The 26,239-nt window shown below is 40.0% G+C and overlaps 2 protein-coding genes across 4 annotated transcripts in view; one reads left to right on the top strand and one right to left on the bottom strand.

The window, feature by feature from the left end:
* The window catches only part of eipr1 (EARP complex and GARP complex interacting protein 1), a 40,782-nt gene extending 23,691 nt beyond the window's left edge, over positions 1 to 17,091 (bottom strand). The window contains exons 1-5 of the mRNA XM_086094092.1: positions 16,937 to 17,091; positions 16,660 to 16,743; positions 9,657 to 9,789; positions 8,747 to 8,903; positions 2,675 to 2,774 (exon numbers count right to left, since the gene is read on the bottom strand). Of these exons, the coding sequence (XP_085950218.1) occupies positions 2,675 to 2,774; positions 8,747 to 8,903; positions 9,657 to 9,789; positions 16,660 to 16,743; positions 16,937 to 16,978 (516 nt within the window). The 5' untranslated portion in view covers positions 16,979 to 17,091. The remainder of the gene's footprint in view (positions 1 to 2,674; positions 2,775 to 8,746; positions 8,904 to 9,656; positions 9,790 to 16,659; positions 16,744 to 16,936) is intronic.
* A 128-nt stretch (positions 17,092 to 17,219) lies between these two features.
* trappc12 (trafficking protein particle complex subunit 12) overlaps positions 17,220 to 26,239 on the top strand; it is a 29,471-nt gene continuing 20,451 nt past the window's right edge. Inside the window, exons 1-3 of one of the 3 annotated variants that reach the window (XM_086094089.1) lie at positions 17,220 to 17,287; positions 17,734 to 19,006; positions 20,658 to 20,774. In XM_086094089.1, coding sequence (XP_085950215.1) covers positions 17,750 to 19,006; positions 20,658 to 20,774 — 1,374 coding nt within the window. In that variant the 5' untranslated portion in view covers positions 17,220 to 17,287; positions 17,734 to 17,749. The other 2 variants (XM_086094091.1, XM_086094090.1) reach the window with 2 other exon arrangements.

Here is a 26,239-nt window from a genome sequence, read left to right as displayed (position 1 = left end):
TTGATATGGGATTTAATACCTCTGCTGTCCAGTGTTGGTGTCAGAAGATAGGATTAAGACCTCACATGCCCCTGTGGTTGTACTCAACCTCACATTGGGGTCACTACTTACCAGAGCACACAACCTGAAAGCAGTAGAACAGATATAAATGATGGAATAACGGGAATCTGTGTGTATGTACATTCATTTTCTTTGAGGGGAAACCACTTAAATTCACAGATAGATTAACAATATGAAGAAAAATATTGACACACATCTTTAAATTTAGATTTGGGCTAGACCCTTAAATCTTGACAAGCCTAACCAACTCATTTATTATTAGGGGCCTTTGACTTCACACATGGTTTTCTCGACCAACACATTTTGTAGAAAGTCTTCTCAGAAATATGAAATATGAGCTTTACTTAAAGGCGTATTCAAGGATCCTTTGTGCTGCGTCTTCCAGGTGGATCATCTTAGGCCCCGTCAACACAAAAGCCAGTTTCAATGTATCCTCACAAGTTTCTTACTGTTTAGGCCATTCGTCCACACGATGGCGCAGTTTTGGAGTTTGAAACCGATCACTTTTGAAACCGGGCTCCAGAGTGGAAAGATTTGAAAATGCGCCCCGTACGCGTCCGTCTGGACACCATATGCAAGCTACTCCTCCAGTGATGACATAATGGTCGCAGCACGATGACGACGCATTTTTGCAGATTGATGACGTATGTGCCAATTCTCGCATGACTGCACGCGAACCGTCAGTCTGTCAACAACAATGGCGGATAAACGTGTCATAGTCGTTTTGTGTAGCCTCCTAAACTTGCTTATGCTTTTGCAGCAAAATATTTTGCTTCTTTATTCCCACGTTCAACAAGCGGTGTCGTACTTGAATCACCCGCTATTGTCACTTCTCCTGTGTTCATCTTTTTCATGTTGTTTTGATACATGCAAAGCAATTTGTTCTGTAGATTGCAATAAAGTTAGGGGAAATAAGTGTTTGTCTTCTTCACTGATTCTTCTTCTACTCTTTCCGTTAACTCCCTGTTGCTGCGCTACAGCGCCACTCTAGACTTGGCATATACATTACAGCCGTTAAACGTCCTCAACGTCTTCTTTTGGACACACGCATGTCTTGAAATGCTTTTGTGTGTACGAGATTTGTTTGAGGAACGAAGCCGGCTTTGCTTCCGTCTGGACGGGGCCTTAATGATTGGTTCTTGATCCCATCAATCAATCTGCCTTAACGATGTTGTGCGTGCTCTTTCCTAGCTGTGCATGCACACTTCGAGTGTTTGCAGCATGTAGCCATTGAGCTTCGGACTCAGCCATTCATCGTTGTAGCTCCACCGATATCACCGCATACTTTGAAAATGTTTGAGATCCGCAAGAGGACATCCGTCTATGAAGTGAGGCCGGTTGCAGAGACTGATGAAGAAGATGATGAAGATGAGCTCGCAAGTTCCCGACATTTGAAAGGCGTTTCCCCCGGATGAGCAGGAGAGCTGGTAGGATGGTCTTCCCTATGCACAGTTTTTAAAAAGTGACGAACGGACGTTTGGCTTCTACTTTTCAAGAAGATCCTTGAATACACCTTTAACATAGGTTCAGAATAAGTACATGAGCATTTTTCTGAAAGGCCAAGAACAAGGACAAGAAGATTTTTTTTATGAAAACAGCACTACTGCAACACATTTATCTCACAGATATCTCCTGGAAACATATCACATTGATACTTGAAATACATGGCACTATTACAAATTTTATTGCAAAATCAGTATAACACAGGCATACTGTTGCAAACTACATTAACACTTTGTACTTAAAAAAAAACCCAATTGTATTCCTTTAGAATGTTTAACAAATACACCAAACACACTAATAGTCTTATGTCACAGAATCAGCCAAAGCAAAAAACTAACTAATTTGTCTGAAATAGCACAACCTCAATAAGAAATGAAAACAGTGATATATTTTATTGTGTTTTTATCTTAGTGCTATTTTTTATTTCCAGTTTTATTTTAATAGTGTTCACTGCATTTTAAATGCATGCTAGCTGACCTGATTCTAATTTATATTTTTTAATCCCTATTGTTTTTCTTTAATCAGTTGTTTAATATATGCAGCACTTTGGGCAGTGAATAAAGTAGGCAGTAAATAAACCTTGACCTTGATATCATTAATGTACTTATGATAACCTTAATGACACTCTGCGTTGACAGTGGGAAGTTTGATTTTCTGTTCATGGGATTGATTAAAGTTTGGCCATTTGTAGTTATTCCTTTGTCTAAATTAGTTCTACCTGCTTACTTACTCCTCCTCGTGGCTATTAGTCAGAGTGCATTTTGTTCCTCAGTCTTTGTCAACTCCATATTCTACAATTTATACTCATCATGTCATGGGTGAGCTGAAGCTCATCACAATTGACGGAGGTGGGACAGACTGGTCATCAATCGCAGGACACCAAACAACTGTACACACTTACATTTCACAATTACAGGCAATATAGAAGGGGTCGGGGGTGGGGGGGGTGTATGGTGAGCTGAGTATGAGAGATTAGTGGACTCTGCTGGTGTCACAGGGAATAAGGACGTGTGCATCTGATAATGTCGAGACAATATGGTGGTTATCAAATAATGAGTTTACTATTGTGAGATATGGTGTGTGTGCGTGTGTGTGTGCGTGTTTGTCTTACTGTGGCCTGTGTGGAGCTCTCTTGCAGATCCCAGAGAAGTACATGGTTATCAGCCAATGAAATCACACGCTTGCCATCTCCCATTGGCTCCCATAGCACACTGTGGATTTCAAAACACACACACGATTCTTGAACAAGCACATTAACATTGTGTATTGAACAGGGGGTCATTGATCCAAAATATGATGGTATGATCAAAGGGGGGAAAGTATTTATTTCTAAAGGTAACTCCAAATGCATGGAGGACCGCAATGCATCCTACTAGACACCTATAGATTTCACCCCCGCATTCCAATACGTAAGTGGCTGAAAGCATGATTAAGAGTGTAGTTACTCCACCTAGTGGTACGTACGTGGTAAATTAGGGTTTCATCAACCATGCATTCCCTCTCGTTCTCTCCCCCTCTCCCTCGCCCTCTCCCTCATCTCTGTCCCACACATACAATTTCATCCTTGTGGGTATTTCAAGTACTGCTATAAACAAAAATGAGACTATGTTTTAAATACCGGGTAACTGTGACGGGTCAGTTCTGTTACTTTGTGTAAAACTTTTATTATTATCTATTGAATAGTCTGGCATTATATAGTATTTGTATTGAGCAATTCATAACAAAATAATGTCACAGTTAATCCAAAACCTTGATTCTTTCAATCCAGTGTTCAAAACAGCAGTGGAATAAAAAAAAAAGTTGCCTCACTGATGTGGGAAAAAGTGCGTTCTTTTGCTGCGTGCCTAGCTTTGATTCAACCCGCACACTATGGTTTGCATAGTGTTGATTCCACACCTGCTTGGTCATTCTTCACTGTGCTCAGCATAAAGTACAGTATGTATTTCATGCGTGTTCCTTGGAGATGAACAGCTCCATAACAGAGTTGCTCAAACTGTTGCTTTATAACTCCCTTGTAATGTTGATTGGCTCACTCACACTTTTTAGTGCTTATTATTTTAGGTTTGGTGCCTACAAATTTTAGAATAATGTATGAAACTACAGTCACAGGAACATCAAGCTACTTGGAGAGTCTTATAGCCTTCACCTATAATGAGCGGTCTATAATTTTCTTTCTAATCTCTTGAGACAGCCCACTCCCTTTGCTTCATCCTGTGTTCCATCATTAGAGCAGACCACGCCACATCAGCAAACAGCACAGTGACTGCTTGTCACCCTTCAAATAGATCAACTGACTGATCACAAATTTGAAGACAACAGTGACGCTATTCGGAGGGCACACCTTGGTTGAATGGTCAAATTATTTTCTAGGGTTACCATAATTTTTGTCCTGCAGGCCTGTTTCATGAGTTTGTTTTTATAAATAATTCCGGTGAACCAAAATTCAAAAGCAGTGCCTAATTGCATTGGTTAATTTTCATGAAGTTCTTATTTCGCATTACCTTTGTCAGATTTGAGTTTTTTTTCTGTGACCATTGTGGGCCTGTACCTTTCACAAACAACATAATGTGTGCATATTCACATAGCAATTTTGGCTTGCCCTACTATGTTAATTAGATTTATGGAGACATGTGTGTGGCAACAATTGCTTTCAATACAAATGTGATTCTTGGGTGTGAAACTTCACATTCTTGTAGTAGCTGGCGGCATTCTGCCTCTGATACTATGTCAGAGGTTGGCAAATTCAAGGGTAGACTTCAACTCTCCAATTCTGCAACGGTACCTTGAATAGAGTATGGAGAGTCAAAAAACGGCTTCGCTGGCCAGTCTGTGGGGGGGCGGTGGGGTGCCTGGCGGGCCTGCCGTGCCCCGTCCTACTGCGTTGGGTTGGGGGCGCAGGCCGTGTTGGGGTGGGGGTGGGGGGCTGCTCCAGGCTCCTGGGTTTGCTCTCCGGCCGGTGGCCCCTGCGGGGCCCGGGGGTTGTCCCTTGGCGCTGCCGTGGCCTGGGGGGTTGTGCTTGCTCTGTCCTGGCCGGGGTCGACGGCTCCCCTCTTTGGTGGAGGTTTTCAGGCATGCCAGATCCACTACACCAGCATCTATCGAAATTCAAACACAATCTGCTTCTTCCTCTGGTCGTTTGATCGGTGGAGGCTGATGTCTGTGGATCTCACTCTGCTTCATCTATCCTTCCTTCCTTTCCTCAGTCTCTCCTTTGGTCTTTTGAGGTCTCCCTAATTTGTTGGAATTTAGATGTTTTTGGGGTTGGTGAAAGACTCTGGTTGGTAACCCGGTGGGTAGTAGGTAATGTCTAGTCGGTGCTGGATTACACTTTCCTTTCTTTTCTTTGATCCTTCCTCGGGTCTCCTGACAACCTCATGACTCTAGCTGAATTCTGAAGTATTCGGTTTAGGTGAACGGTATGGGATTTTTAATAGGTTTTTGGTGAACTAATGAGTACATACTCACACGCACGCACATACAAAATAAAAATAAAATAAAAAGAGAGCAATGATGATGACATGTCAAATCGGTAAAATTACCGAATGAACAATACTGAGCTCTCAAGAAAAAAAAAAAGAACAGGTGGGCAAACTCGGTCCTCGAGGCCTGGAGTCCTGCAGGTTTTGGAGGTTCCCCTCTTCCAACACAAGATGATTCCAATCAACAGGATCGTTATCAGGCTTATCTAGAGCTTACTGATGAGCTGATCACATATCAGCTGTGTTAGAGAAGGGAAATATCCAAAACATGCAGCACCGTGGCCCTCAAGGACTGAGTTTGCCCACCCCTGTCCTAGGACCTCTTGATGCAGGACCCTCCTAAGGCTTGCATTGCAGTTATTCATAACTCGTCAATAAGGTGGAACCTTTACAGTAGTCTTTGAAATACATGAATACAATTTTTTTTTTATTAATAATTTTGCCTGCGATTGGCTGGCAACCAGTTCAGGGTGTACCATGCCTACTGCCTGAAGCCAGCTGGGATAGGCTCCAGCACCCCCCGCGACCCTTGTGAGAACTAAGCGTGTTAGGATCATTAAAAAATCTAAAATGTCCATGTGAGCATGAATGCATACACCTCTAGTATGTGCCCTGTGCCTGATTGCCGCCCAAAAATCATTTGGGAAATGATTCAGCTCACTTGCAACCTATAGCAGTATTGAAAATGGATTGAAAGATAGTTGGATGTTTTGGGCAACAATACTGTGTGAGACCCTTCATGGTGCCTGAATGTGTCATCTGTTGAGTCTTAAAACTGAAATTTGCTGCTATGGTCTAAAAAGAACCATGTCTACCGCAGCAAAATAATTCTCATGCAAGACAACACACCATTCCACGCTGCAAAAATTACCATTGAAGCTTTAGCTGTTATGCGTATGAAGAGAAAAAAAACATTGTATGGCCACCATCATTACCTGACCTCAACAATATTGAGAACATTTGGAGCACCCTTTAACTAAAACGAAGATATACTGCATGAGGGTGGATGGCACAGCACCACCTGGAGGCAATTCTTGCATTATCAAATGAGATACAGTCTGAAACTACTACTTTAATGGATGAGAAAGTTGTAAAGGTGAGTTGTGGCCTACACAGAGCCAAACATACACACACGGGAACGTTCATATTCTTATATGAATACAAAATCTCACATCTTTACTTTTCCCACCTGACATACACAAACACGCACACGCTAATGCAAACAATGGTGAGTGTGAGTGTAAATGCACATTAATGTGTTTTGAAGGAGGTGGAGTGACCAGATCAAAGCCATTCATCTAGGGAGGCAAAATAGTGCCCATTTTGCATAGCATAGGCTATAAGATATGCACACACATGTACACACCTAATATCCTTGTGCAAGATGTGCTGTATGTTGAGATATAGGAGCTAAAAATATCAATCTTTACAGCAGCATTGCTTGACCTGACTTTTGCCTGACACACACACACACACACACACATACACGCACACGGATGCGCGAGCATGCACACACTCATGCTATTGCCCACACTTCTTCCAGTCTTCCCTTTCTTCCATCTTTATCGCTTCCTTACAGACACAGTTACAGTATGCGTCACTTTAACTGATTGGCATCTCTAAAAATGATAGCAATCGAGAGATACTAATGAACAGTGGACTAAAATGAGAAATGAGCATCGATTTCCTTTCTCATAGGTGGTGAGTTATGGGAAGGCATTGTGCCTCACAAAAGACAAAAGACTCAGGCTGTGACTACAATCGGAGATGCGGGCCAGTCAATAGTCTGAGTCTCAGAAAGTAAAAAAATATTCAAATGTCAGGGAAGTGGAAAAATGACAAAATAATACCCATCCATCCATCCATCTATTTTCTTAACCGCTTGTCCTCACAAGGAGCCTATCCCAGCTGGCTTCAGGCAATAGGCGGGGTACACCCTGAACTGGTTGCCAGCCAATCGCAGGGCCCACAGAGACGAACAACCATTCACACTCACAATCACACCTGTGGACAATTTTGAGTGCTCAATTAACCTGGCATGCATGTCTTAGGAATGAGGGAGGAAACCGGAGTACCCGGAGAAAACCCACGCAAGCTCGATCTCACATACTCTGCACTGGGAGGCGGACGTGCTAACCAGTCAGCCACCGTGCCGCTGCACACAAAATAATATAACTAACGCAAAAAACGTTGCTTTCCCAGTGTTCAATAAATAGACAGAAAGATTAAGCAGAGAGATAAGATAAGTGAAGCATAATATCTATCAAACCAATAATTATTGGGAGAAAATTATATCACTTGTATCAGTCCAATATTGGAAATGTAGGCCGATATTGAAAGCCACCTCAAATACACAAACATTGATCTGGTTACTGTCACTTTAACAGTCCTAGCCTCTGCTGCATGACGTAGGCGGTAATATTACGCAGCTGCGTGCAACTTCAGGAGACATTTGTCAACACAGCTTTAGTTTTCCCAGAACAGGGCTTTAGACTGCTCCCAATTTGAGCGTGCAGTCGCCCAAATTTCACAATGTGGCGACTAAAAAAAATTATAGGTTGTACACGTACAGCCAGTCAAAGTCTCCTGGACTCTAAAACTAATATGTATTATATACATTGAAACTTGGGGTAAAAATGTTCACAAGCGCATGCACTGCTAGCTGGGTCTTATTTACTTGAAGGAAAGCCGCAGCTGATGTTCCCAGGGCGGTCGCCCGGGCTGATGCCTGTGGTACCGCCTCAGGAGCGGCCTGCTTTGGGCAGCCGCCGGAGAGTAACGAAGTGAGCCGTGCTTTTTCCCTTTTGAATGTAACTTTACCCTTTTTGCTGGGTACTATAATCGTATGGACTTAATCAACATTGGAGAGCAGTACAAATTTGACGAATTCCAGCGATTTTTCACCGTACTTTCAACATCCCGAACCAGATGGCGCGACCATGCGGGACCTTCATGGACTGTTGTCGGGTCTTGCAGGTAATGTAAACAATAGTGGAGCAGTCAAATTGAGGAATGGCTAAGCTAATGGCTAACAGTGAAGAATAAGTGGTTCTTAAAATGAATGGATAGATAGTAAACCCTATGGCAGTGTACTGTGCCATGCTGTATACAAATGGCCACAGCTCGTTGAAGTGCAGCTATGGTGAGAAATATTTTTAATTGCTTGTTTTTATTGTGGTCCTTGACAAGATCTTCACATGAAAATGGCCAGTAGCTCTCAAATGCTTAGGGTCCTGTGTGTATTTCAAATTGTGTGAAAATGGTGTGCTCATGTGTGCAGAGTGCACTGTTGAAATTTCACTGCAAAATAAATATTTTTGTGAGTGATTTATTCTTTGAAGAACAAAATGTGACCATCTTTATTAATACAGTACGTACTGATACGCATCAGAGCTTTTGAGTTTGCCCGCCTCACCGTCTGAAGTGAAAAGAGTGAAAAAATATATAGCAAAACATGTGACTGTACGTTGTTGCTGACCATCATCTTCCGTCATCCTCCAATCTCACTACATTAGTAGGAAGCGGGATTCAAATGTTTTATTATTTTAAAATGCAACATATATATATTTGTAGTTTACAAAAAAAAAAGTTATATGTATTGGTTTGGAGAATCTGAAAGATATTGGTATCGGTGGGGAAAAAAAGTTATTGTACATACCTAGATAAAATTAAATAAAATACAGGTATTCCCCCAAAACACTTACCAGGCTGCGTTGCCGCGGGCACTGTCGTTTAGGTGACAAAGCAGTTCCAGGGTTTGAGGGTTATGGGCTGAGTCGTCAGGAGACTCATGGTTTCCTGTTTCATAATTGGAGGGCATCCGCCATACTGCTGCACAGGACACCACCCGGCTGTCACTGGCTGGATGGGAACGACATGATATCATTCACAGATAGTGACAAAAGGCGGAAAAGTGTATATAATATGGGAAAATTACTTTTTAATTTCTTGTGTACAAATTCTTGGCTCTCTGGAGTGTCTATATCACCCAATGAAGTGAGAAATTACACAAAGCATGTAAACAAGGAGCAAGGAGGGACCTACCAATTTACAAATATAAAAATGAGATGTGCCCCTACATATGGGCCACATTTACTACCGTAAACACTGTAGCACTTGATGTCGTATGTTGTGTGCATGTATGACTCAACGTCATGTTTGATTTCAGCAAGGCAAAACATAGGTGGTGAAAATCTGAATTCTTTATCCTTGTATTTTTACAAATACATGTTCAATTACCTGGGAACTAGTTGAAATTGTGGGGGGAAACGGCATGATCTGTCTCATTTAAAAATTCTTCATACTTTTAAATCAACACATTTTATGATGGCCTGAAAAATGCACAATGACAATAAATAAAAAAGCAATACTAAGCATGATGTACATTTGAGATGTCGTGATTTTATTCCTATAAAAGAACATAATTTCCATCTAGGCTTATGCTTGTTACCTGGCGACTTATTCCATGCTACAACTCTTACATTAAATGCATAAAACTAATTAATAAGCAGACAAAACAAGTTAGTTAGAAGGCAAAAAGACAGAAGAAAGAAAACAAAATCAATTAACAGCAAGTGAATACAGATAGAGGCAGTGGGAAAGACTGGCACTCACTTTTGTTGTAGCAGGTGGTAAGCACATCTTTGTCTGCAGGACTGGCACCAATGCTCCATATCTCTCCAGCTTGGTGTAGAAGGACATTCTTATTAATGATGTTATTCTCATCATCAAAGTCAATGACGTGGATCTTGAAGGAAGGACAACAGAAACACAAAAGAGATTGACTTCACTTCCATTTAAATTCCATTTAAGTAATCTAAAAGTACATTAGACGTGAATAGTAGAGTTGAAAAATGAAGACGTAATCATTGCTCAGTATTTGCGTTCTAGTTGTACTGATATGGCATTGTGAGAGACAGCAAGATGATACTTAAAAATAAAGAAAAAAAAATTGCGCAACATATTGCCACAGCAACATAAACACACCACACATTCTATATTTCAAATTGAGCAGCAAATGCACATAAAAATAAAAATAAAATCACAGTATTGATAACTGATGCAGTTGAATCGATACCATAAAATTATACATAATATGTCGCAGTAGTGAGTGAAATTGGTATGTTATGGCTAAGGGTCTGATCTGTTGATCACTGCATATAAAATTGATGCTTGGAGTTTTGTGGGTCTAAATGACATGAGGTGTGAATGTGTGATTTAGTTCAACCGGTGGCAAAGATTATGGAAATCCCACTGCAGAAGGATGATCATTTAAATGTTAAATTTGGAAGAAAATAAGTACATCACGGACGTTTGACGAAACAATTTTTATCAAAATACCATCCTTGTAGATATAAAAAACCTATAATAAAAAAAGCAAAAAATAAATAAATTGTTGAAGTCAGCCACATATTTTTGAGCAAGTAGAGAGGGGGGGGGGGGGGGGGGAATTTAATCACTCACAATTCTGAGGGTAAACCAACAAAATTATAAAAGCTGGCCTGCAGTAAGACACAACTACACCAGTACGTCAATTATGTCAGTGTGTTTGAACAAATCATATTTCAAGACCCACATTTGAGCATAGTTTATGAAGTTTATTTGTATTAATACAACCTGGGCGCAAAATGACAACCATACTATTATTGAAATCTGCAGTAGTGCTGTTCTGCTAAGCGTAAGAAAGCTCAGATCCATTCTCGCATTCACAGTTAAAAGAAAAATGTTTGTAGTCATTTAAATTCAGTTGTTGCATTGGGTCCTTTGCTTCTTTTCCCTCAACATTGCACTGATGCATTTTTTTCATCTAAATTTGGCCTTTAAAATAACTATTAAAACACTTTAACAAGTAATGGTGCATTTTTACATGTTATAGGATTATGTAAAAAGAGGAAAATTGATTTTCTTTGCAAAAACCCAGAAACCCACAGCATGCTTTTCTGTAAACAGAAATAAATGTTACTTTAAAACCCCTTGGCGGTATTGTGACCCATTTTGGTCTTTTTGATGGTTCTGACCAAGCCCTTTCAAAATAAAATACCGCCCACAGGTTTGAAAAAAAAACAAAAAACTTTCCTCCTTGGATGTATTTTGTTTGTTTTAAATTGTAATACTAAATCTGTTGCGTTACAAGTTGGCATGAATAGCTAACACTGCAGTACATCTGATTTAGTTTTGAAACATTATGGATCCTAGCTGAAGAGCTATCCTATACCATTATCATGACAACCACTGAATTTCATCAATGCACACTGTGTGCAGGCAAATAAAGACATATCAGTAGACCTGCTATCATTCGTGTTTTCATTAATTCTCACTTAGCATTGAGATTATTATTTTTTTTTTACTGTTTACCCTCTGCAGTACATTTTGGTATAGTTAGTATAACATTTTTGTTTTGGTTTCTGATCCATTTTGCTTCATTCATCCCATTTCCAATCACAGTGGCGCCAGAAACACGTCTGTCAGGTTTCCAGTAGTGCAGTTATATAGTTGGGGCCAAGACTAAACTTGTACATCACTACAGTTAAATCAAGCCAGTAAAGATTTACAGAGGATGCAACCCTTCAACTATATCATTAATATTGGTGCGTGTTAGAAGGCAGGTCCTTGACCCGTTATATGACTTAGGCCTTGGCTGATGTTAAAAACAATCAACAGTTGTCTAAATTCCAACAAGGTAAACTTGTATTTTACAACCTTCCCATTTTATTGAGGGACTTTCATGACATAGGAATCTATTCAACACGGGCCCTCAGTTAAATTCAGTTCAGGGCCCACAATGCAGTAAAAAGTGAGGTTCTCTAGGGTTGATCAGACAACTAAAGGCAGTATCCCAAATTGGAGATACACTTACAATCTCTAAGAGGACTGTAAATGGTGATGCCATGGACAGTAACTCCCACTCTTCTTGCCTGTTTGCCATTTACAGGCTTAACAAGAGGATGAAAGAAAGCAACATGAAGAAGAGGAGGGGATGAGCATCACAGCCTCAGAGTCCCTCAGCCAACTCAAAGTCAGCAAGGCAGCTATTAACCTTGGGTTGGACTGCAGCAAGCAAAAAAATAAAAAAATAAATAAGCAAAGTTATAATTTAATGGTGGTGGGGGAGCGGTACAAATAAATTCAGACCGACGGGATGGGGTAATTGGAGGGCCTAGTAATAGGGTCCTCCCAAATAATCCCAGGTGCGAGGGGAAAGAGAACCTCCAACAGTCCCTCCCCCTAGGTGATTTATACCTCTCTCTTCCAGGCCTGGGGAGTGACTCATAACTTTGAACCACTTGGGCACCCGGCCCAGCTCTTTTAATTATGTGCTGGAATGAAGGCAGGGAGAAGTAGAGGAGGGAGGAGGGAAGAGGGAAGAGGAGGTAAGGGAGGGATAAAACCAAGCTGGCTTGTGGACCCCACTTCAGGGGCCTCTGTTCTAAAGCTCTTTAGCCGCACAGATGACAGTAAGCGGTACGGAGGAGTAGAATGCGGGTGAGAGGTGCCAAGCTTGGGCACTTTATCTCATTAGCGGCCTTAAATGCCATGCCGACACACACTCCGATCTGTCATTCTAGCTATTGGTCTCCAAGGGATTTGAGAGGTGCTCTGCGAGTTAAGAGAGACATTTCCACCCTGCATTATGCTTAATGGAAGGTGGAGAGGCCACAAAGCTTATGGATACAGAAGGAGCTCTCCGGGCTGAAATGCCAATCGAAAAAACATTTTTCTTGGTGTTGGTTAAAACTCTGCCAAACTAAGAAGATAATTTCTGGCCAGCAAACACACAAAAACTTGAAAATATAATTACTTCCATTGAAAACAACATAACAGCACAACTTATGATAAAAGCCTGCAATGGTAGGCATGTTAGTATAGAAATAGTACAGGCTTAAGTAAAAAAAAAAAGACATAGGCTGATGCACTCTTTTTTTTTCCCATATACAATCACTGTGTCTCTACTACATTACAACGACGGACGAACGTCAAGATTATATCATCTTAATTGATGGAAAAAAGGGTCAGCATGCTGATGAGTCTTGGAGTTGAAGTGCCGATCACAAACAATACAGTCATAATCATGGGCCGTGAGAAACTGATTTTTTTATTTTATTGTATTTAATCGCATTCCACACGCATTGCATGGCAACCTGGCCAACTTTCACTTGCTTTGCACATTCAAAGTAGCCTGTAAGATGAGCTGCACACACATCACTGGCAGGGATCAGTATAACTTCCGGATCCACAAGTTAATTTTGCGCTAAAAGTATGACATGCATTCAAAGAAATTGTATTTTCCAAATGGATTTCTATGGAATTAACACATTTTAGGAAAATTCTATGAACTAGAAAGTAGGGACACACTAGTCAACGAATCATGCCACTGGTGGTTGTGCATGAATTTCCAGGTTATGCATGGTGGATGTGTCAGTGTCATGAGACAGGAAAATTGCTGCACTTTGAAAGTGCACAAGAATGGCACATAAGAAATTGACTAAATCTCAAATGGGAGAATACGCCCCATTGTGAAAAAATGAATAATTAATATAACAAATCAAATGTGAAATGGATATGTTTCAACGTCCAATGTCATACTTCTGAAATGCAAACGTAATTTATAAGTCGGGACCTAGGGGAAGGTAACTCAATCTGTAAGGACTTCATGTCACGTTACAGACAACATTGTAAATATTGCAACTATTGTGGGAGAGCACTAGTTGTTGCTAGTCTGCTTGCTGGCTACTGTAGAGGTGCCTGTCAGCAAGGCATTATCCCAATCGTCTCAGCTCAATTGGTCAGATCGGCAAAATTTAGCTGTCGGGGCTTTTAATCAAGGTGTGTTTTGTAGACTGGAAATAATGGTAGTTACATCTAGCTCAAATTTGCTTGTACTATTGCCTTGATCTCAACTAGTGCCATTTCCTTTCATAGATTCCTACACTACTCCTTTGCCTGCTTTACCATCTTGTCTCTTGAAGACCAGAAACCTGCACCTATGTGTACCTCATCTCTGACCAAGTCCAACAACATTCCCACTCTTCCCGCGCTTAAATGAAATCTTGTTTGGGCTGATGCTTGAGTAGAGGAAGTGTCAAGAATAGTATATTCAGCTATTGACAATGTGTGATAATAAATTACAAAGATCAAGTGGTCACTGTCACCGTTTCCAACAAGCATAATTTTTGACTGTTTCTATACAAGACTTGGAATGAGCTAGGTTTGCATTTGGTGCCAGACCATTTTCACATTCAAGTCTGCCAGAAAACAGGCTCATTTTTCTCTGGGCAGACATTTCTCGCTCTCACCGTCATCCCTATCTTTCTTAGAGAGCTAATTATTTCTCTTCCCGTTTAGCACCAACTGTTTCTCTCATCTGTCTCTGTAATGACCTATGCAAGATGTGCATGCCGGCATGCATGCACACAAACTCATCTTTCTTCCCAATCACACATACAAACATACAGTTCATACAATAAAACACATGAACAGTTAATCAATAATACGAGAAACCATAGTAACCAAAAAGGGTTAATGTGTAACAGTTCTTTATATCATAAAGAATCACACTTGGCTGAAGTCTTGTTATTTGTTATTGCATTATGAATGCACAACTGACTGGGCTACATGTGAGGTTCCAAATAGTGTTGAAAAAAAGTTGATACAAATGAATCACATAAAATTAAAACTGATCATGTACAAGTCATCTACAGTACACTATAAAATAAAATACTCACATTTAGCATATATGGACAGTTGGACACAGAGTTGTACGATATAATGATTTATATTGCGGAAACCAGTGGTGTAGTGGTCCCTGGAGAAGTGGGCATACTCTCAATTTTCACCATTTTTTTTTAATAGTCCAAAAAAACATCCTCTTTTAGAAACGGTGACATGTAAGAAATAAAAATCCATCATTTGTACTTACTCACAATAATAAAATGATCAAGACTTGTTAAGAACAGTTTGGTAACACAAGTTGTCGACTTGTTGTCGAGCAACTCACGTCGTAAGTTGTGGTGACAGTGAACAAGATAGTCGTCCATTGCTGGAGCTCTCCATGCAAGCCAGCGAGACTTCCTTCTTCGCCGCCGCTCACTCGACCAATGAAAGGCAGTTTGCAACGGTGGAGTCCAACCCAAGACATGCTTAGGACCGCCCCCTCATTTGAATAACATTTCTTCCTGGCAATATGGATCAAAACTGCCAAAATTAAGAATAAATAAATGACTACATAATTAAATGACTAAAAGTGAAAATAAAAACTAATATAAAAAAATATAATTCCAAATTTAAATACAAATGTATCTATTTATGTATATATATTTTGTTGTTTTTATTTCCATTTATATTTATTTTTTGGGGATTTAATTTTCTAATTATATATTTTTGTATATCTATTTTTATTTCTACTTTTATTCATTTATTTATTTTGAATGTTGGGAGTTTTGGTCCTCCATAGTTATACTTCGTATACCGGCGTATACCCTGGACTACACCACTGGCGGAACAATATAAAACATCAATGACATGATATAACGGTATAACATATGGAATGTTTTTTGTACATAGGCTACATTTATCAATGTCAAAAAAATTAAAATTTGCTAGTATAATAATGAATAGTTGAAGCACTGTTTTCCAAAGCGGAATTCCAATTAACCTGGGATGTTGTTTAAAATGTAAAAAAACACACACAAAAAACAACAACAGAATACATTGATTTTAAAAATCCCTTTTAACCTACATTAAGTTGAATAGACTACAAAGACAAGATATTTAATGTTAAAGCTGAAGAAAGTTTTTGTTTTTTTTTGGTTTTGTTTTGTTTTTTGGCGCAAATATTTGCTCAATATGAATTTGATGCATGCTATATGTTCCTAAAAAGCTGGGACGGAGTGGACGAAAAACTGAGAAAGTTGAGTAAAGCTAAAAAAAACCTCTTGTTTGGAGCATTCCACGAGTGAACAGGTTAATTAAAAAGAGGTGAGTGTCATGGTTGGGAAAGAAAGATTGAAAGGCTCATTTGTTCATAGAAAAAGGTTCACCACTTTGTGAACAACTGCATGAGCAAATAGTCTCTAACAATTTAAGAACAGCATTTGCTTCATTTCCTTGTACAACAGCAAGGAATTTAGGAATTTCATCATCTCCTGTCCATAAATTGTCTTAGGTCATTTAACATGTCATGACTGTTCATACTTGAGATCACAGTGATATAGAATTATGTGTTTCATTTTGATTACTTAGAGCAAAACATTAACTCACAATATGACACCACACCATTTTACCCAATTGCAAATTTTAACTACAAACGCAAATATATTGTTACACATATAAGTATGACAGTATAAACCAAAAATCAACATTATTATCTTAAAATGCAAAACTCTGTCTGACCAAAGTTGTGGTCAATTAGTTGGCAACAATATAACAACAATAAAGTAACTATATTTTAAAATATAATTATAAATTATTCTTACAGCCCCGCCCTCCGTAAAGCCACCCCAAACACCCCTCTACCGATGGAAAAAGTATTGGAGCCGTGCTTGACAATAACAACCGTTACACATTTACACGTAATTTCCCTTTTTAAATTACTGTGACTTGACCACGTCTGTTGTCTTACCTGGTTGTCAAACTTTAGAGACTGTGTACCCACAAGGAAACGAATAGCATCAGTTTCAGCTGTCTGGGCAGTCAGTGATCGTGCCTGCAAACCATTCAGATGCAAAAAAGGGACTTTAGATACAGCTTAACAACAGGACAGTAAAATCGAAAACAGGAGATTAAAAATCATGCATTGCAAAAACTGTGCAAATGAAAATGGAACACAGAATAGGAAAATTATCATTTTAGCAAGCTAAAAACGCACCAGTAATATGATATCCCTGTAAAATGCATACCTGGAATTCAAGACCATAAATGACGGGTGCGTCGTCTTCCATTTTAAATGTACTGCTGAATGGGTATTTTTAAATAACATAAACAAGACGATGGATCTAACACATTCATTCGTTTACAATTTTCTACCACTTCCGCGATTCTTAAATTATTACGTTCGCGTTTCCGAACGGAATGCGCAACAGAAATTATTCAACGTTGAATACGTTATAAAACATGCGTAATTCAATTCCGGAATATCATATACGTCATCCAAAGAGATTTGGTCACTACGGCGTGCCGTACACCAAACTTCCGGATAGCAATAGTAACCGCTCATGCGCATTGAAGTTGTATGGTTGCGCCAGTTATTGGTAAGAATTTGTACCCGTGATATATTTATGTTGAACCTTTTGACTTCTGTAATCACAAATCTGTATGGATACTTTCGGACTATTATCTTTCTTTATAACATCTTGCAACTATTCCTGAAGCAAAAAAAGGACTAATTGCAAATAGCTCCGTTTCTAACTGGTACAAGTGTTAGCAAAATAGCTAAATGAGATCAATGCCTTTGCGATTTATTGGTTACGATATCGTTACGTGCAAGAGAAGTACTGTGCGTGTTGACTTTTGATCTCGGATAAAGCGTTATATGAAAGATAATTATGTAAAGTTTTTACAGCGATAACTCATCTCTCGTGCTAACCGTGTCGTTGCTATAGTTTGTAGTTAATATTGTTTCTATTCGATTGTTTAAAAATATACATTTTCTTTATTTATTTTAATTACTGACATATGTCTTTCAATATGATTTAAGATTCGAAAAGCAGTAGATGGATCGTGAGGAGGCTCCAACCCAGCGGCCAGTCACTTTGGACATCACGGTAGAGGATGTCACCCAGGAGGCTCCATCCCCAGACCCTCCAGAGTCAACCAGCAGTCGGACTCCTGCCAGAGACAATATCTTGCCACAGGGAGAGAGCATCGACCTGGGGGGAGACTTTGCAACACCCCTCGGAGACAGCAGTGCTTCGCCATCAGAAAGCCTGATGGACAAGCTCAATGACCAAATGATGGAGAGTGTCATTATCTCTGATTCTCCCAATAACAGTGAGGAGGAGGATGTTGCTCCGATGGATTCATTCCTTGATTGTGGCGTTGATGAGGGGAATGAAAGCTACACATCATGTGGCACTGAAGAACAAACAGACATCTTACAGATTATGAGTGAGACTGAAGTTTTAGATGTACAGCAGAAAGAATATTCTGAGAAAAAAGAGATAAATGATGGGGCAAATGCAAGAGAGCATTCCCATTTATCTCACACCGACACAAAGAGTCCATCTAGTCTTCAAAGTGATGAACCAGTGTCGGAAAAAGGGACAAATCTCAAAGACGGCTCTGTGCCAGTGTGCACTATATTTAGCCAAAGTAAGCAGCCAAATTCACTGATACCTGACGGCTTCCAGCCCACCCTGATCAAGTCCCCCAGTTTTAGTATAGGGAGTGGTGGGGGAAGTGATGAAGTGGTAACGCCCAGCAAGTTGACCATTCCACTGGTATGCCAGCCCAGCCCTAGTCTCAGCAAATTCTTCAATGACAATGGACAGGTCAATCCAGCCTCTGACTTTTTTGATTCCTTCATGGCCCCTTCCTCCTTCATCTCAGTGTCCAACCCCAATGCAGAGATCTCACCAGGCCCGACTGCAACACCTATAGCCGCAAACCCGCACAAGCTCTCTTCTACCTCCTCCTCATGTGACACTCTGGGTGCTCCCACTCCTCATACAGGACACAATTCTGTCCCTCCTGAGTTCACAGCCAAGTCTCAACTTCCTCCATCCCAAACATTAACATCTTCAAGTCAACCTCCCGCCTCATCTCCGGTTACTCAGCCCCAGCCTTTCAACCAGCTTCAGGCTGTATTCTCAGGAAGTGACGATGCATTTGCAACAGCGCTGAGTCTAAGCGAGGTGGACAGACGTCATGATGCATGGCTGCCGTCTGAGGAGATAAGGAAGTCATTGCTCTCCATGGCCACACAGCAGTATATCCTCACCATGCCGGGTCTCAAGTTTGACAACCTTCAGGTAATAAAAATAATTTACTAGAAAACACATTATATTCAGCCAATATTCAGCATTTTTATGAATATCGGCATCTGCCTTTTTTTCATATAAATTTCATGTCCGATAATACATCAATTTAACATTGTGTTTACTTTAGAGAACTATTTTTTTAAATTTTAAGTTCACTTTATAAGGGATGCTGCAGAACTCTCTGCTCCTTTTCGTTTTACTTGAAAGTAAAACTGAGATAAGTAATAAGTAACATTTCAGATATTTTTAAATTTGGGAAAAATGTATTTACTGTGGAAAACAATAGGACGCTAGTTACTTGTTTAAGGGGAATGCAACCCCCCAAATTTTTTTTACAATAATATGTTCAATGCCCCACTAAATACAGTATTCTGGTTAATATTGCGATAGTGGAATATGAATTACATCACAGTTGCTCAGGTCACAGGTAACACCCAATCGCAGCTCAGCTGCAGAAAATAGGTGAGCTGTGATTGGTCGTTGCCTGATCCCTGAGAAACGGGCTCTTTGCACAAATCCACTACTTTCTGAACTCAGCACCACTTCATTACCTGTCTTTCATGATTGGACAAACTGATTAATCCAGGTGTGCCTGACCTCAGTAACCACGACAACAATGGCCAGACACACCTGGATTAATTAGTTTGTCCAATCATGAAAGACAGGAAATAAAGGAGTGGTATTGAGTTCAGAAAGTAGTGGGTTTGTACAAAGAGCCCACTGCGATGTCATCTTCAGTCGACATCAAGTGTCAAAATGGCCACCCCCTGAGATGGAAAAAAACGGCTGGATTTTGCTTCATAACCCATCTTCCACAAATGTAATATTAATCAGAGTGTCATGTTTAGACGAGTGAGGTCACATATAACATATTATTGTCAACTGTCAAGAAATGTTTAAGGTTGACTTCCGCTTCAAGTTTTCAATTGGCTTTGACATACTGATGAACCAGAGAGCTCCCTGAACTTTTTGTTACAATTTTAAAACAAAGATGTCTATTATCTAAGATTTAAAAAAACAACAACAACCTTTTGCAAATCTAAAATGATGTTCAAAAAACATTCTTGACACAATTAAGAGTTGGAGTGTGCATTTCTTATGTTTTTTTTGTTTTTTTTTACACAGATATTTAAACTTTTAGTGAAAGTAAATATCGGCTCCAAATATCGGTTATCGGCCTCCTCGACTACTATTAATTGGTATTGGTATCAGCCCTGAAAAAAAACATATTGGTCTATCTCTACACCTCTTTTTTATTTATTATACACCAATAATATGGGGAAAATTATACCAAAAGGGATATACACCCTTACTAACAAGTTAATTGTTAAATGCAAATAACAAATAACTGAGTGTCATATGGGCTGAGATGCTTACTGGGTCTCTATAGTAGTTGCTTGAAGGGAATCATTTGTTGATAGACAGGCATTACCTATTCAGACTTACTATTATATTTGCATTATTTTAAAATGTCACTTAGCCAATGTACTGTATGTCAAATAATTTGCACCAAAGCTCCATTGCCACATTTAACTTAAATTTGGATCAGAAATAAAAAATGATATGCAAGTAGCTTTAATTGTTATTGTTTTGTTCCTTCTTTTGCATCATATGTCACTACATTTTGTACATTTTGTCACAGGGTGATGCCGTAAAAGATTTAATGCTTCGATTCTTGGGGGAACAGGCAGCCATGAAGCGACAAGTTCTCACCGCCAACTCTGTGGAACAGTCCTTTGCGGGTCTCAAGCAGCTCATTGTAAGTTTGTTGATGCAGTGCTAATCAACTACTTAGTGGTCTGAAGAAGAATGACATGACAAACTGTGGGAAGTTGACAATTGCTTCCGACAAATTAACCTCATATTCCTTTTGAGGAATGCTGTAATGAATTGTTGATTTTGTTTTGGCACTTAGAGAGGCTGCCAAGAACAACAAGGTGAAAATATTGATTGTGGATTAGTGTTGTGTATGTGCTGTGCAGCAAAGAAGGTAGATAGAAAGACAAGAGAGGAAAACAGAAACTGTGTGGCTGACGTGTGGTTTTCTAACATGTCAGTTATCTCCTATCTCCTCTCCCTTTGCCTACGGTGGTGTTATGGAGTCTTAATGGCCTGGGGGACCAATACTTTTTTTGAGTTGTCAATTTTTGTGACAGTAGTCAACCACTGGATGTGCTCATCTGCTGGGTGATGGCACTATGCAGCGGATGAGTGACATTGTTGAGGATGGGCTGTAGTTAAGTCAGATTCCTCTGCTCCACTGCAGCTTCCACACAGTGCAGCTGTACCCTGACCTCTGAACGTGGATTCCTGATGATCTTGTTCAGCTCTGTGCGTTTGCTCCTTGGTGCAGTCCCCTCAACACACTCTAGTAGAGGACAGGGACACTGACAACTCCATCATTGCAGAAGTTAAACAAGGCCAGTCTTTTCAGGAAGGCTGCCGCTTCCTGTAGAGCAGGTCCGTGTTCAGTTTATTGTCCAGTTTGCAGCCCAAGGCACTCCAAAGTCCCAACAACGTTCACAGTTACTCTCAAATTTTATTGGCTGCATAGGGGGAGTACAATCTCCTTGGTCTTCCTCATTGGTGTTGCTCTGTAACGGATATGTCCTATAACAACCAATCAAAGTCTTTGATGAGGCATATATACTCAGCCTGCTTGGGGTCAGCATCACTGCTGACAGAGGGGTACAAGGGAGGCAGGGAGTTAAAGTGGTTGAAGATGTTACGGTTATTGGCCTTGTCTTTGCTCCCCTAAATAGTGGTATCACATTTCTTCCTGTGCAGCCAGTAACTCTGCCGCTTCTACACCCAAAAATAATAATCTTATTTTAATCATTCCACAATATCCGGCAGAGGAATTGTGGAATGTAGTCCAATCATCCTGGGCTGGAATACCAGTTCACAGGTACCATACATTGATTAATTCTATTCAGTGGGTATGTGAAATAAAAGCAAAATCTTGCAGACAAATGCATACTTTGCATTTTTTCACAAGCCCAATATTACCCTTTCTTCACTAAGGGCCACATTCTCAAGTTTGTTTGTGTTTGTTGTTGTTTTGACCTCGCCTCACCTTTCCTTTCTCATTCTCCAGTCCAGACTCCTGACACACATACTGTGTGTAACATGGAAATTTGTGCACAACCACTAAAAATGTGTGACTCATTGAATGCTGAGTTTTCCTGAGACTTGTATATGAAATATGTAGCATACTTTTAATCTGAAATTAAACTTCATAGAGGTATTAGCGGATATGTCATCACCAAGGAGACATGAAGTGTGTTAAGTGGAAGATTGTTATTTGTAATTAATTAAATTATTATTTTTTAGTTAGTGAGAGACCACTGTACAAATTAAGTTACAAATTTCAATATATCAGACAAGCACTTGGTTTTAAGTCCTTTTTTTTCAAACCAAAAATGCTTTGCGCTGCTTGGGGGTAGGGGGATGATACTTGGCTGCAAAAAATGTTTTACATCAAGGAAAAAAGGATGAGAACCACAGTTTAAAACCTGTCCAACAATGAACAACTAAGAGAAAGCAGAGTTGAGGAAGGAAGGGGCGAAGAGGGGAGATGGAGAGCTGGAAATCCACTCAGCTCACAAGTTCTTTCCTCCTGCTGTAGCCATGCATTATGCATAGGACTGCTGTGCATATTTTACAGGCCTTCTGGACTGGGTTATCACATGCACACGCACGCACACACACGTGACCGTGCGCACAAACAATGCACTATGCAAGATATACATACTGTAACTATGTGTGCATGTGTGCCAGTCACTGTCTGCAATGGGTGTAGGTGGCTCCTGAAAGCCTAGGGCAAAAATAATGGTGCACTACATTGAGCCAGAAAGCTAGCATTGGCCTGCAGCAGAGATGTCAAGAAATGACAAGCAATGTAACAAACAGTGCACTTGTGTGTTTTGTGTGTGTGTGTGTTTGAGGGCGGGCTGCAAATATTGTAAAATGTAACAAACACCAAGTCAAAATTCAGGTGGCACTTTGGTGGTACTAAACTTTGTTCACTTCTTTATAACTTTATTTGCGAAAATGCACTGTGTTCCAAATTATTATTAACATGAACGGAACAGAAAAATAAAACGGATATAAGACAGTTAAATGCCTTGTGTTTGAAAAAAGTACCCAGTGCTGGGAGGCGGAGGCAGGGGTGAACTTTGGTAACGCGTAAATACATTTTTGTAGGAACATCCCAATCGTAGCTCTCGCATGTACCATTTTAAAATACTGCTCCAGTATCATTTTCTTTGCCATTACCCTCATAGCATTGCAGATCAAACAAAAAGCATTGAATGACAATAAATAACAACAACATCTTAATGGCTCTGATCGCTGGCTGCAAGGCACTGCTGACTGCTGTCAACTTTATGGCTTGGAGTTCACACGATATTGTAGGGTGCTCTAACTAACACACATACACATAATTTAAAAAAATGTTTTAGACAGTGTCCTGTATATGTCAATACGGTTTATACAGTCATGGCCAAAAGTTTTGAGAATGACACAAAGTGTTGGTTTTCACAAAGTTTGCTGCTTCAGTGTTTTTAGATATGTTTGTTAAATGTTACTATAATATATTGAAGTATAATTACAATAATTTCACAAGTGTCAAATGCTTTTATTGACAATTAAATGCAAATTGTCAATATTCGCAGCGTCGACCCTTTTTCTCTATAACTCTGCAATTCGCCCTCGCATGCTGTCAATTAACTTCTGGGCCACATCCTGACTGATGGCAACCCATCCTTGCATAATCAATGCTTGGAGTTTGTCAGAATGTGTCCGTTTTTGTTTGTCCACCCGCCTCTTGACGATTGACCACAAGTTCTCAATGGGATTAAGGTTTGGGGAGTTTCTTGGCCATGGACCCAAAATGTTGAAGATGTTCTCTCTGAGCTCATAGTTATCACTATTGCTAAATGGCAAGGTGCTCCATCATGCTGGAAAAGGAATTGTTCGTCACAAAACTGTTTATGGATGGTTGGGAGAAGTTGCCCTTGGAGGATGTTTTGGTACCATTCTTTATTCATGGCTGTGATTTTAGGCAAAAATATGAAAAGCTGAGAAGCAACCCAACACATGATGCTGTACTGTTGGCATGACACAGGATGGCTCGCCTTTCCTTCTCCGGACAACCTTATTTCCAAATGCCCCAAACAATCGGAATGGGGGTTTATCAGAGAAAATGACGTTACCCCATTCCTCAGCAGTCCAATCCCTGTACCTTTTGCAGAATATCAGTCTGTCCATGATGTTTTTTTTGGAGAGAAGTTGCTTCTTTGCCGCCCTTCTTGACACCAGGCCATCCACCAAAAGTCTTCGCCTCACTGTGCGTGCAGATGCACTCATACTTGCTTGCTGCCATTCCTGAGCAAGCTCCGCACTGGTAGTGGCCCGATCCTGCAACTGAATCCACTTTATCAAACGGTCCTGGCGTTTGCTGGACTTTCTTGGGCGCCCTGAAGCCTTCTTCACAGCAATTTAACACCTCTCCTTGAAATTCTTGACGAGCCAATAAATGGCAACTAGGGTCTTAGAAAAATAATTTCAATTCATCTGATGGTAACATTCTGGAGTAAATTCAAATTGCCATCATCAAAAATGAGGCAGTAAATTTTGTGAAAATTTATATTTTTGTCATTCTCAAAACTTTTGTTATTATATTATTTCATTTTTATTTGTTTCATTTTTTTTTGTATTTATAAATCTACATTTGAAAATAAAATGTGATATGTCAATCTAATTTGACTTACTAACAGCCTCTCGTAACCCATTGTGTTCGTAAATTGAGGACTACCTGTATATGTGGTGCATCAAAAAGTTCCCCTCGTAAGAACACCAGGGGTCGCTGTTTTTCTGTTGCAACACGCCGGTAGATTCACATTCACCAATGTAGGTTTGCGCCTTAAGTTGCATTCATTTACATGGCTCGGTTGTGCGTCAGCCCATAAGTAGCTGATCTTTGTTTTGCATATAACGGTACGTTAGTTACCTAGTTTCAACCTATTTACCGTCCGTTACCACATGGGAACACTGTATGTCTAATTACCGTATTGAAAAATCTGAATAGAATATATGTAGGCTACTCTTATGCCTACTTTTGTCATCTTATTTGAAAGGTGTACATTTTGTAAATTAGGTCCAATCATGTCAGACTCGCATTACAAATAACACAAAATACATTTTTGTCTTTGTTTTTGGAAACATTCAAAATGATACAGGGACATTATGGAAAAATATGTCATTATCTTTTTGCAGCATTTGGACAGTATGTGCACTCTTTTTTTGGGGGGAGGGGGGGGGAGACTATGTGGATGTGGACTAGTAGATCTAACACCATCTTTAGTAGTGCTCTCAATGAGAGTCTCAGAGGCAAAAAAAAGTGGGCCAAGCTGTTATTGTTGACAACCACACCATTAAAACTATCTAACAGCCGACTAGTCAATCAGCGGTTCATATTACCCAGAGGAGTGTCCCTTACAACTTGGACTCTGTGCTGAACCATCTTTGGGAGTGTTATGTTGAGTTCTCTTAAAAGCCACAAGCTACTTTTCATAATATATTACACCAGTTTTGTGTCTCAGCATCTCTCTGTGGTACTGTTGGAAAAGTCCAGCCATTGCCGGTGGGAGGAATGATGGCTGATGTGTGAAGTTCATATCGGTAAAGTAGGGAACCATCCCCCAGCTTGAGGGCAGTGTTTTGTCCCCTCGGTTCAAGTGTCTGAACACCAACTACACAGTCTTCAAAGCGAAGATGGCCTCAGCAATCACTGGCCTCCAAGTGTGTCATAATACTAATGTTTTTCCCCCCCTCTTTGTGTAATGCCGGATCTTTATTGAAGTTGCATGGCAGCTATGTATTAACCAAAGCTGAGTGGAGAAAGTCTTTTTAAGTTTGGGTTGCCTGAAGGCTTCTGGTCTGGTAGGAAGATATGTGGGCGTTAGTTTGTTCACAAAGCATTGTAATGCAGGGCAACTTATCAAAGTAAAAAGCACACTAAACATGTGACTTGCAGTACAATTAAGAAGCCTCATCCCTTTTAATCACGTGACAAGCATTAATAATTGTGTGTGCTAGTAATGGTTGACTCACTTCACTTGCCATAGCACTGTATTAGATAAATATTGCCTGCCATTTAAGTCACCACAGACAATTTGTAGAGACTTGTGAACAGAATTGTTTGAACTGTTAGGAAATGTT

This window comes from Leptonotus elevatus, chromosome 14 (genome assembly GCF_054856555.1).
Source record: "Leptonotus elevatus isolate MCC_2025b chromosome 14, RoL_Lele_1.0, whole genome shotgun sequence".
NCBI classification, from domain to species: Eukaryota; Metazoa; Chordata; class Actinopteri; order Syngnathiformes; family Syngnathidae; genus Leptonotus; species Leptonotus elevatus.
This window is presented reverse-complemented; position numbering and strand designations above follow the sequence as displayed.